Here is a 12924-nt window from a genome sequence, read left to right on the forward strand (position 1 = left end):
CACGCGTCCACGAAGCAAGCTCCGTTTGCCTGTAATCTTGTACTAAGTTTCGGCTGCGTTGGGCAAGTAAATTGAGGTGACCAGGGGGAAGGCATCAATCAGGTTTTCCTATCAAGCCGAGTTAGATTTATATTGTATCTATTTCAGCAGGAAGGGCCCAATGCACTGTTAGGCTCATGGGCGTCCTGCGACGACAGTACATATGTTTGGCAGTACAGATCTTAGTTGACGTTGGGAAGGTTTTCACTAGACACGAGGGGAATGTAACCCAATGCCAACACGTATTGAATTAAATGCACGGTGCTTGTTTATTTATTTTCCTCTTTACTTCGCATGTTTTCTTCGCAAACCCCGGAGGGGGGAGGGGGGAGCACGCTGCATTGAAATTTTCCCGCGATTCAAAGCTGGCGTGCGCTACTTGCTATGCTCCTGGCACGTGAAAGGATAAAACGCACACACACACGCGAGGTTCCTCGTGCAAAGATAATCGTCACATTTTCTCCGAGCGCTTCTTTATATTAGCTTTCCAAGAAGGCAGTGATGCATGTCGACCAAACGATTCCAAGCACACACACGCACACAAATGTATAGAGCTCATTAAATCCATATTCATAATTATATACAGTATGCATAACCCAAAATGAGCAACAGCTCATGGTTGAGGAGTTCAGGCGTTTATAATTATACGTTCGCTCGTGTGATTTTCTCCATAGCATGTTAAGTAGTTTTTTTTGCTGGGTTTTATTTTTTAATATTTATGTATGGTTGATGGTGATGATTGTAGATTGATGGGGGGGGGGACTGGTTACAGGGTAGGAGATGACAAACATGGCAGTGGTAAATGTGCTTATAATGATGATCTTATTGTAACACAAACAATTATAACGTTAAATTAAATAATAGATCCACTTGTACAGTGCTATAAGGCTATCGGGGAGAGTGGTGGCACAGTGGTTAGTGCACTTCCACTGTGAACCTGGTGTCGGCGGCGAGTGAAGTCTGAACCTTTCCTGGGAGCACCCCCTATCATCCGCCCCACCCCCTACCATCTGCACCCCCATCACATCAACCCATAGTGACCAGCCTGGTGAAGTATTGGCACACGACCTCCACAACTAACATGGTGTGGGGGAGGGTCTCGAATTTAATGAATTGACAAAGGAAAGGAAAACAAAAAATACCAATTTCTATAACATAATTCGAGAATACAGTAATGTATATCGTCTTAGAGTTGACTGATTATGTTTCAATTAAACCAGATAAAGAGTCCTTTGAGATCCATGATACCTGTTGCATGAGAGATCTGGGTGACTTCAGATATATATTTTTTGCAATTGATTTAACGATTTGATTTTAATGGTACACAATGACCTGTTGCTGAGACCCCCAAGCAAGGGTCACATTAATTATCTTAAAACACCTTTATATATATACAGGCCCGCAGAACTTTGGCAGTTGTTGGTGGCGGCTGATTGCGTGGCTGCCTTCCTGCTTGTGTGTGAGATTCCTTGTGTCCCTGAGTCGTTCTTTCTCTACGAGAGTGAACGAATACTGTTCGCGTTACAGGTTGAAGTTATTATTTATCATCCACTCCACACCAGACAAGTGCAATTTTATCATTTTCCTTGAAATTTCATGCACATTACTCCATGCAAACTGGCTCTATGAGAAGCTCGCCGAATAACCCCTCCGTGTGCAGGCGGAAGCAGACGCTAGCCCGGCATCAAGTGCCGACGATGCATTGAAGCGCCAGCTGAGCAAAGACTCCATCCTATCGCTGTACGCGTCGCAACCCCCGCCGCCTGCCACAGCTGCTGTCAACTCTCAGGGTGAGCGGTTGAATGCACATGCATGACTGGGTAGTGTCTACAAGTAATTATTTTTACCACCTACAAATCAGTCGGTTGATTATAATGGCTTTGACTCACGTTTGGGGGTCATACGTTCAAATTCCACTCGGTGGTCAACTCCAATTTTTACTTATCGAGGAATGAAATACCTACTGTTGCTGTTGGGTGTGCAGTGGGAAGCGCCAGTGGCCTGCGGAGGTCTTGATCCAACAGTTGGTTGATCATGGCTGATAATGATGAAAATGTCTCGAAGTCAAACGAAATAAGGGCAAGGGATTTATGACGCTTCGGATTGTCCAATATACAATTATTTTTTTAAACATTGACATGCTACATTTAATGAATCCTATACTCTTAGATTTAATTACCATGGAATAACTATTAGCAAAACACTAAACTACGATTTACAATTCACAGTAAAAACATTGCACTTGTTCCTATATTTTATTCTGACTCGCTTACCATCATCACCTTTTCAATTATGGAAGGCTCATAAATTAGCTACATTTGAAAGTAAATTTGATCAATCTCGCAGTGAATTCAAGCCCAATATTATGGACTTACTGATTGCACCCATCTACCATGCGCTCTGCAAGTCACAACATTGCGGCCTCTCATCTTCATAATATAATTATTCGTATTTATGAGTAAAAAGTGGATATTTTAATGATTTTTTTACGAACCTTTCCGGCATATCCCAATATCAGGATTTGAGAGGATTCATTGTACCATGTTTCTGGGAAATTTCACAGTGGCTATCCTATGGAGGTATTGGTTCTTGGCATAGGATCATGGATTTTCCACAGCCAGTTTAGGGGCTACCAATGGAAATGAAGAACCATGCAAAACTTACTTGAACATGGGGGCATGTACGTAAAATAATTACTCTCCTCACGCGCCTTATTTGGACAGCATAAAAAAACAATGGGCTGGAGCTCATGGCATTATTATCTGACAATTTAATTATTATTATTTTTACAGGTGTTTTTGGTTACGGCCAGCCAGGCATGGCGTTCCCGGGACCTGGTGGAGTGTACTCTGCCCAAGCAATTTCTGGTATTGGTGTTGGGGGTGGAGGTGTGGGGATTGCACCAGGAGTGCCTCCGTCGGGCTGCACAAGCACAGTGGGAAATCCGAACCCAAATCCCATGCAATGGGGCCTTGGTCAGGTGAGTCGAGTGACATTCCTGTTCATGACTACATACTACCTCCCTTATCCCTTCATATTTTTACTTATTTTTCCTCATAACAACATCATATGAAACTTCCCCTATAATTGTGCTTGTACACGGAATACATCTTATGAGTATTAGCATCACTGCGCACCCTTGGGACACTGTGTTGTGATATCTATTGCTTGAGACGAGATTAGAACACAAGATAAGCAGGGCTGATCTGGCCCAAAGATTGGTGACACAATAAAATTGTTCTTCAGAGAGTGGCCAGCCAAGCATTTGGTGTTAAGTCCCTGTGAGATCTTCAGTAGCCCAGTCATTGCCTCTTGCCAAATAAATCAGCGTGCAAGGGTAGGAGCTCTGGATGTGATACATTTAAGGCACCATACCATTTTTATAGGACGGGGCAGGCAAATGGGCCTCCCGTGCACTCATCCTGCATCTCACAATTAACATTGGTGATATTTAACACATTTAAGTTGTGGAAATTTGCATGTCTTTGAGTAACTCAACGTTTTTTTTTTGTTCATTTTAATTTGTTAAATTAAGTGATTTGTTATCATGGTTAAACGCCAAATGCCATATGCTGGCTTTGTATAAAAATAACTATATCGGCATTTTTGTTACAAATTAGCATTATTTTAGGTTGAATTAACAATATCCCGTTGGAAGAATAAAGGCATGAATCTTGAGTGGCTACTGTTAAATGTGAATAAATTTTTCTTGATTAGCAGCCGGCGGTTATGTCACCTGCATCAATTGGTGGAATTATTAATTGGAATGACTCGTGTGATGCGAATTGGCCACAACAAAATTGCTTTAAAAGGATCATTCCATGTAAGCTGGACCAATAATCCAGAAGTGGAACATCTGAGCGTATCAGAATTTCTTGAAATAAAAAGCAAGAGATCCCTTCTTATTTCTTCAAACACAACCACATTTTAAATTCTCTGTGACACTTCAAACATGTGGATTCCATAAAATAACTCTCGAGTGATTTTTGAATATCCATTACAGTTCTTTAAACTGGAGCCTTGAAATGTTCGACTAATTTTGATCTAATCATATTAGAAATCTATTCCGAATTATGATGGCTGTTATACTGACTACAATTTTAAATTACAAACGTTCATTTCTTTTATTTTACATGTCTATAATTTTAAATGCATGGGACCCAAGTTAAAAAAGTATATTTTATAAACATGGGTCACTTTGCCCAAATTAATGTATTACAGATGGTTTTGAGGATAACATTTTAAAAAAATGTGCCTATCTTAAACATGTTGTGTGTGGGACTTAATTGGTGATATAGAGAGTGAATGAAAATGACTAAATTTCACCCGAAATATCTTTAATATGGTATTAAACTGTTACGTGTTTAAGGGTGTTACTCAACTCCATCATGGAATATATATTTTAAATGCTCCTTTTAGTTAATTGAAACGCGTTTATATATGTTCAATTTTATCAGATGAACAACCCCGTGTACTTTTCTAGACATTAGTTAATGAATTACTTTACTTGCATAAAGAGACGCAACTTCAGATTCACAATACCTTGACAATATATGCTGTTTGACCCTCTTATCCTGTAAGTTCTGGTGCGTTGGTGCCTGTAAGTTCGGGTGCGTTGGTGCAGGACACTATGTTCACAGGGAAACCAGATTATATCCCTTATTTTTTTTTCTTACAGAAAATCTACGTGAACAGCATGCTGTTGTTCTAAACTTTAAATAATATTGCCATCTACTATTTATTTTTTTATTTAAAGCTTTTGTGACTGCAGTAATTAATATTCTTAGCTCTTTCGGTAAAGTCACGTTGAAGGGAAACATGGTAGCCATCTGGCTACCATGAGAGATTCGTTCATGAGACTATCCACATATACAAGCACAGAGACAATTTCAACCGAGAAGATGGATTCTGGCTTAGCAATCATTGGAAGGACTTGATAAACCATTTCAGGTCTTAATTGATTGTTCACGCTTACGGTGGCTTTCAGACAGCATACATTAATTTTTCGTCTCCCCCCTCCTCTTTTCAGAACATAGATGGACTCGTCCTTATAAATGAACTGCCAAATCGCTGCCCGTGGTGCTAACGGTTTTTTTTATAAATAAATACACCGTTTACAAATAAATAAATAAATGCGGACCGCTACTTACTTCAAATGTTTCTTGCCGTTGGGTTTTCACACCTGATGATGACCGTTTGTGTTATGGTCGAAACGTGAGAATTTTTATTGTTTTATATATATTTTATGGTTTTATTGTTTCCCTTCAACGTGACTTTACCGAAAGAGCTAAGAATATCTACTATTTATCTTAATAAAAGCTATGTACCTTACATTTCGGTATTTCTTTGACCATCGGAGTCCAATGAACTGAATTGAACTGAATTAATCTGCATTTATTCTAATCTGGAATTAAACAATAATGTGAATCCTAAATTGTTAAATCTTGTGGCGCAGCCAACTATGATTCATTCCGTGGCATGGGATATTAAGGGCCAGTTATGTACATAAATTGGATAGTAAAACCCGTGAAAATCCACAAGTTCATCATTAATGAATAATAAACATCAATGTGGCATTGATAAAGTAGGCTTGGTTTCATATGGGGGTGTAATTAAAAAATACATGAGCTTCATAAAATAAAAGTGCATAATTAAAAAATATATATTACATAGTTGATTAACACCTTTGAAACATTTCCAGTTAGTTAATAATCTATTAAAGACACTCCAGGAGGAATGTGGTAATTTTTGTTCATTCTCTACATCACCAAGGTCAGCTCATGAAGATTGGTGCATTCATGCAATTTTCTTCAAATTATAGTTTTTTTACAACTATTGTCGTGAGTGTAACATTTAGTAGATCCTTTTTCAGAAACCCATTCAAAAGTGACCCATTTTCTCTACAAAAGATGCATGTTTTATCATGGGTCTCATGCTTTTTCAATTACAAGCATGCAAATAATTGAAAACATAGTTATAATATTTTAGACATTTAACATCCTTTAGACATTTATGCATTATTAAGATCGGGTAAAAATGTGTCAATATACAAAATTCGTAGAATTTAGTTTGATTACAACGCACTTTTATGGTGATATAAAGACACACCTTTTACGGACCATATCTTGGCCTAAAGATTGTCGAAGGGGTCTAATTTTGCCAATGTTAATATTTCATAAGTATGTAAATGAAAATCTTAAGATTGCCAGATATGGACCTATGCTGCCTTTGACATCCAATAGCCCATAATGAGTTTGTGCAACACCAAGTAAGTCACAGTCAACTGCTGATTATTCTGGGGTAGTGCTGGGGAGAGTTGCCCGAATAAAAAAAAACGTGAAAAATTTAACATATATGTAAATTGGGCTATACAAAATGTATTGTTTATCTACTTAGAATGGGGATTAAGATTCAGAATGAGGTCATCATTATTACTTGGAACTATACAGAGAATACGTTACCTACATTTTTATTTAAAGCTTTCGTGACTGTAGGGATTCATATTCTTGGTTCCTTCCACGTGACTTTACCGAAAGAACCAATAATACGTTACATACAGTCAATTATATTCTTGGTTCTTTCGGTAAAGTCACGTAGAAGGGAAACAATAAAATAAAAAATTATAAAACAATACATTTCTCACGACGTTTCGACTGCAACACAAGCAATCACCATCAGGTGTGAAAACCACAGCAAGACAATTTGAAAAAAATGGCGGGTTTTTTAACGTTAGCACCACGGAGAGCGATTTGGCAGTTATTCAGATGGACGAGTCCATCTATGTTCGGAATAGAGGAGGGGGGATGATTGCTTGTGTTGCAGTCGAAACGTCGTGAGAATTTTATTGTTTTATATTTTCATTATTTTATTGTTTCCCTTCTACGTGACTTTACCGAAAGAACCAAGAATATGAATCCCTGCAGTCACGAAAGCTTTAAATCAAAATACAGTCAATTAGTACACCACGGGAAAATTCAACAATTACATTTGCTTGCGGGCGTTCGTTGTCTTGTGGTCACTGAGTCATTGGCCCTGGACAAGTGAGGAACAGCTACTAATAGAACCAGGGTGCTTGTAAATATATTTTTTCCAAGCATAATTAATCCACAACCCGGCAGTCTGCCTACAGGGCAATCGAGCGTTACATGTAGATGCATGTTTTAGATTGAAAAAGAATACAATCTAATGCTGAACTATTTTCATAGGAATTTCTCAATCGACCCTCAACACATTTCAGAAGTGTCCCAATTTGGATGTTTGCCTTGTACATTTTTGAGTGTTTTAGTATTTTTATGACATGTAAAAACCAATTCTATTGTATCACAATTTTAACCAATGTGCATGACATGGCAACTTTTACTTAAACTATTTTTCTTGTCATTTTGTATTCAAGTGCTAATTGCGGTGGGGGGTGGGTGGAGAGATAGGGTGGGTGGGGGGGGGCGGATCCCTTCTGCCCTGTTCTCCCAGCACACAATAGAGAGAGAGTTGCCTCTTAAACTCACAAGCTTCACATTTCAAGTTATTCTCAAAAGACAGACACGACACAAACGCTGCTCAGACATCGTAACGAGGCTCTTGCTCGCCGGAATGCCCACGTCCGCCGCTGCCCTCTCTCCCACCTGCAGATGACGGAGCAGATGAGTGGGCTGGGCCTCGTTCCATCCGGCGTCACGGTTGGGGGCGTTCTCGCCTGGCCCCCCGGTGCCAGCGGAGGCCCAGGCTGCCCCGCGCCCCCCGCAGCTGGCCGCACGCTGAGCACCCAGCTCTGGAAGTGACGGCGGCGCCTTCCCATTACCCTTGCCTCCCTCCCTCTCAGCCGCCTTCTCTACCTGTTATCTCCCTCGCCCACCTTGGAGCGGTGCAGCACAAAATGCTCATGCAATAAGCACCACGTCTGCGGTCCATAACACGAAATAAGCTTGAGTGCAAAAAGCAAGTGGGGGAGGGCACGGCGGGGCATCTGGAAACTAAAGTACTAAATGTGTTCAGCTGAAAGTGATACCGTTTCCCGAATTATAGTTGCATTGTTGGCTATGGCAGCCGGTAGTGTAAGAGTCATTTCCCTCACCACCGAGCAAGTTTACACAAGGTTAAATGGTTGGATTCATGCAGGCCTGTGATATTTTCTGTCGGGAGTTAGCTGTCAGCCAGATCGCATGTGATATCATGAGCAAGAACACTTAATTTTTTTACTGGTCTTGTAGGCAAGAATTACCACCATCAGATAGTGTCTAACGATCCCTTTGAAATAAAGCAAAAATGTATTTCAAAGGAATCCCACTTGCAACAAAGTACATCAATACATCCGATTTTATTAATTTGTGCAATTAAACAATGGTGATGGCAGTGATGATGAGAATAAAAAAGAAGCTACATTGCTGCCACTGCACTGAAACGCAATGAAAAGATAAACTGAGAAAATAAGCACATCATCGGCTGCTATTCACGTCTGAGCTCACGATCAGAATTTTTCAGTCTTTTTCTCCCATTCTCCTAAATTCAAGCTTTTTGCGTATTGCGCCTCGTACAATGTAAGTCAGGTGTCAATTGGTGTTTAAAAAGCTTAACTGTTTTCGTTTGAGAACTGGTGCTTTATGGGCTGTGTGCTCAAGGTGCTATCTCCCATCTGCCATCATTGATGACGTTTAACCATACATACCTTAACACTGAGCCATCCGCTGGGCAGACTGGAAGGTGTAGTGTTGTGTTGCTGTATGGTATAAACTCTTCGCTTGCACGTCCTTCCCAAACACTACAGACCGGGTTTCTGTGTTTTTTTTGTCCACCGGTGAAGTGAATCCAAGCTGACATTAACCTCTCGCGATAACGTTTGCATAAAGCAAATCCCGTAAACTGATGGGCGACTCATAAAGCTGTTATTTTGAATTGTATTCGTGAACTATTGGATTGCTGCGATTGAATATTTTTACCCATAATTCTTCTTTGTGCCATTGCTTAAATAGAAGCAGAATGTGTGTTGTAGCAGAGCAAAAAACACCGTTTAAACACAAACAATGAGTTAAATTATTACTATGGTGTATTGTACAGTGGTGTTTTTTTCGGTGTCGTACAAGATCACTGTGGAATAACGCATAATGCAGTTCAGGGTTCTGGTTAACACGATGTATCGTACGTTGCATATCATTGAAAATAAAACCCAAGTGTGGCAATGATCAAAGGTAAAAGTATAGACAGAATTTTAGAGTGAACCACAGAAGCGGAGAGTATGACCAAAGCTTCTGGTCAGCCTTCCAGTCAGCGAACACTCTCCCAGAATGAATGAATTTAACGAGGTACATCATGTTACCATCCTCTGAATCAAAGCTAATGTATATTTTATTTGTTTTTTTGCATCGTGTAAAGTTGAAGTGACTTGGTCGCTTAATGCTACTAATTTCGTCTTGGTCCCGGTGCATACATGGAGTATTGCATATATATAGCACCTACTGCCAAATCAGAGTAGTTTGTGTAGATGTGCGTAAGCTATAACAGGGTAGAAAAGCATACAGATAAAAACACGAGCAGTTAATACAATGTCAATGCTCATTGGTTGCTTATGTCTATAGATTTGCATTCCCGTTGTTAAGGGCCAATAGAACAATAAACAGTCACTTAATTAACTTGATAGAATTAACCAGTTTGTCATTATAATGTCTGTTTTTGTTGTTATATGAGCTACCTATTCTCTGTGTGCTGTACATGTAGGCCTACATGAGCTGTCGCCTATATTTAATAATTCCAGAAGTCGTCACTTTCATCTCTCAAGTTTTTGGTGCTCCCACTGCATTCTGGTTTCTACGCTGCCGACGTCTGGGGCCCATAGAAGTGCTCAGCTTGTCAGCCGATGATGAATATTAATCACCCCAGCTGATTTCCACTCCCCCGCTGTAATGGGGTCAGTTGAGTTGAGGTAGGCGGCAGTGTGGTGCACCTCTTCATTCCTGTTAATACCAAGCAATGCAGATGTACAGTGAGGGAAAAAAGTATTTGATCCCCTGCTGATTTTGTACGTTTGCCCACTGACAAAGAAATTATCAGTCTATAATTTTAATGGTAGGTTTATTTGAACAGTGAGAGACAGAATAACAACAAAAAAAATCCAGAAAAACGCATGTCAAAAATTGTATAAATTGATTTGCATTTTAATGAGGGAAATATGTATTTGACCCCGCTGCTAAACTTAGTACTTGGTGGCAAAACCCTCGTTGGAAATCACAGAGGTCAGACGTTTCTTGTAGTTGGCCACCAGGTTTGCACACATCTCAGGAGGGATTTTGTCCCACTCCTCTTTGCAGATCTTCTCCAAGTCATTACGGTTTGGAGGCTGACGTTTGGCAACTCGAACCTTCAGCTCCCTCCACAGATTTTCTATGGGATTAAAGTCTGGAGACTGGCTAGGCCACTTCAGGACCTTAATGTGCTTCTTCTTGAGCCACTCCTTTGTTGCCTTAGCCGTGTTTTGGGTCATTGTCATGCTGGAATACCCATCCACGACCCATTTTCAATGCCCTGGCTGAGGGAAGGAGGTTCTCACCCAAGATTTGACGGTACTTGGCCCCGTCCATCGTCCCTTTGATGTGGTGAAGTTGTCCTGTCCCCTTAGCAGAAAAACACCCCCAAAGCATAATGTTTCTACCTCCATGTTTGACGGTGGGGATGGTGTTCTTGGGGTCATAGGCAGCATTTCTCCTCCAAACACGGCGAGTTGAGTTGATGCCAAAGAGCTCCATTTTGGTCTCATCTGACCACAACACTTTCACCCAGTTGTCCTCTGAATCATTGAGATGTTCATTGGCAAACTTCAGACGGGCATGTAAATGTGCTTTCTTGAGCAGGGGGACCTTTCGGGTGCTGCAGGATTTCAGTCCTTCACGGCGTAGTGTGTTACCAATTGTTTTCTTGGTGACTATGGTCCCAGCTGCCTTGGGATCATTGAGAAGATCTTCCCGTGTAGTTCTGGGCTGATTCCTCACCGTTCTCATGATCATTGCAACTCCACGAGGTGAGATCTTGCATGGAGCCCCAGGTCGAGGGAGATCGACAGTTCTTTTGTGTTTCTTCCATTTGCGAATAATCGCACCAACTGTTGTCACCTTCTCATCAAGCTGCTTGGCAATGGTCTTGTAGCCCATTCCAGCCTTGTGTAGGTCTACAATCTTGTCCCTGACATCCTTAGAGAGCTCTTTGGTCTTGGCCATGGAGGAGAGTTTGGAATCTGATTGATTGCTTCTGTGGACAGGTGTCTTTTATACAGGTAACAAGCTGAGATTAGGAGCACTCCCGTTAAGAGTGTGCTCCTAATCTCAGCTCGTTACCTGTATGAAAGACACCTGGGAGCCAGAAATCTTTCTGATTGAGAGGGGGTCAAATACTTATTTCCCTGATTAAAATACAAATCAATTTATAACATTTTTGACATGTGTTTTTCTGAATTTTTGTCTCTCACTGTTCAAATAAACCTACCATTAAAATTATAGACTGATCATTTCTTTGTCAGTGGGCAAAGTACAAAATCAGCAGGGGATCAAATACTTTTTTCCCTCACTGTATCGTGAGGCAGAAAATTCTGTCGGCGTTACTTGTCTTTCACTTACACCTTTTTCTTCATAACATAACATTCGTTTTACATGCTAAAATGTTAAACATTGTTTGCCTCTTTCCAATGTCATCCCGTCTTCCCAAGATTGCTTTCCTTCCGTCCTCTTACCCCATATCCCTCGTCTTTCTCCCCACCTTAGCCCGTTTCCATGTAGACACTGTGTGTGGCCCCAGGTTGCTCTTTGCATATTACACTCGTGTAACTCAATTAACTTACTCGGCTTTCGAAAGCACAATTTTTTTGTAAACCATTTATTTTCGTTTGTGTTGCTAGTTTGCACTGACATTAAAGAAGGGCACCGCATTGTGTATCTATGTGATATCTGTGTTTTACATTGTGTTTTTTATTGGCCTTGTTAATGGTGAAAAATTCAGCCTTTTGTTTCCTTGAACATCAAGATGGGAGTATTGCATAAGATTTGTCTCGGCTGTGCCGAACCATAGGGGTGAGACATGTACGAGTGGCTAACGTACTGCAAAGATCCCAGTGTAACTGCTTCAATGTTGGCCACAACGCCAACGTTTCAAGTCAAGTTTGTGCTGAAGTGATTTCCTCCGATTCTCCCATTTCAACCTCAAACAGGTATCACGAGTAACAACAAACATGAAGTAGGTGCCCTGTTGTGGTGCTGCCCTGCCAACGTCCTGTGTGCTAATCCAGAAACAAATGCGAAGAGTTCTCACCCCTATGGATGCGCGCCATGTATAAACACTTGCGTTGAATATACTGTGGTTTATGTCTTGTTTCATATTGACCATTCTTCCTTTAGCAGCCATTCGGCTGTACACCTTGTGACATGTACTTCAGATATATATTCCATGTGGTATTCTTGGTTTGATTCGTTATTCACTTTAATAAGTAATCGTCATACTCAGGAAGGCTGATGTGCAACCATTATTAAATGTTAGAAATTGTGTTATCTTCAGTTTTATCGATACAGTGGTTAACGGTCCAATATTGAGACCCTATGTTAGATTGGAAAACATAGCCATTTGCCCTTAGCATCCTTCAGCACATGGCAAGAATGTCCCATTCCATCAGTATAACTCAGCCCGAAGTAGGCCGCATTGCAATATTGAGTTGGTGTGTGCATATCACAGCTGCTTGTGCATTATATCAGTGAAACATTGTCCGGGAAAAAAAAACGTGTCAAATAAAGTGTGGTGTTCTCTCGGCTCTGCGCGTGCCTTTGTGCATATTTGTGTGCGTATGGAGAGCGGTGGCGCAGCGGTTAGGGTGCTGCGGTACGAACCCAGCGACCAGAGTTCGATTTCTGCTTGCGG

General features: G+C 40.8%; 1 protein-coding gene across 1 annotated transcript in view; it reads left to right on the forward strand.

Annotated features, from left to right (window-relative positions):
- LOC116942657 (stromal membrane-associated protein 1-like) overlaps positions 1-12817 on the forward strand; it is a 149439-nt gene extending 136622 nt beyond the window's left edge. Inside the window, exons 8-10 of the mRNA XM_032954844.2 lie at positions 1700-1829; positions 2832-3019; positions 7668-12817. Of these exons, the coding sequence (XP_032810735.1) occupies positions 1700-1829; positions 2832-3019; positions 7668-7817 (468 nt within the window). The 3' untranslated portion in view covers positions 7818-12817. The remainder of the gene's footprint in view (positions 1-1699; positions 1830-2831; positions 3020-7667) is intronic.
- Positions 12818-12924: the final 107 nt, after the last annotated feature.

This window comes from Petromyzon marinus, chromosome 15, assembly GCF_048934315.1.
Source record: "Petromyzon marinus isolate PM22_M1 ecotype Great Lakes invasive population chromosome 15, UKy_Petmar_22M1.pri1.0, whole genome shotgun sequence".
NCBI lineage: Eukaryota > Metazoa > Chordata > Hyperoartia > Petromyzontiformes > Petromyzontidae > Petromyzon > Petromyzon marinus.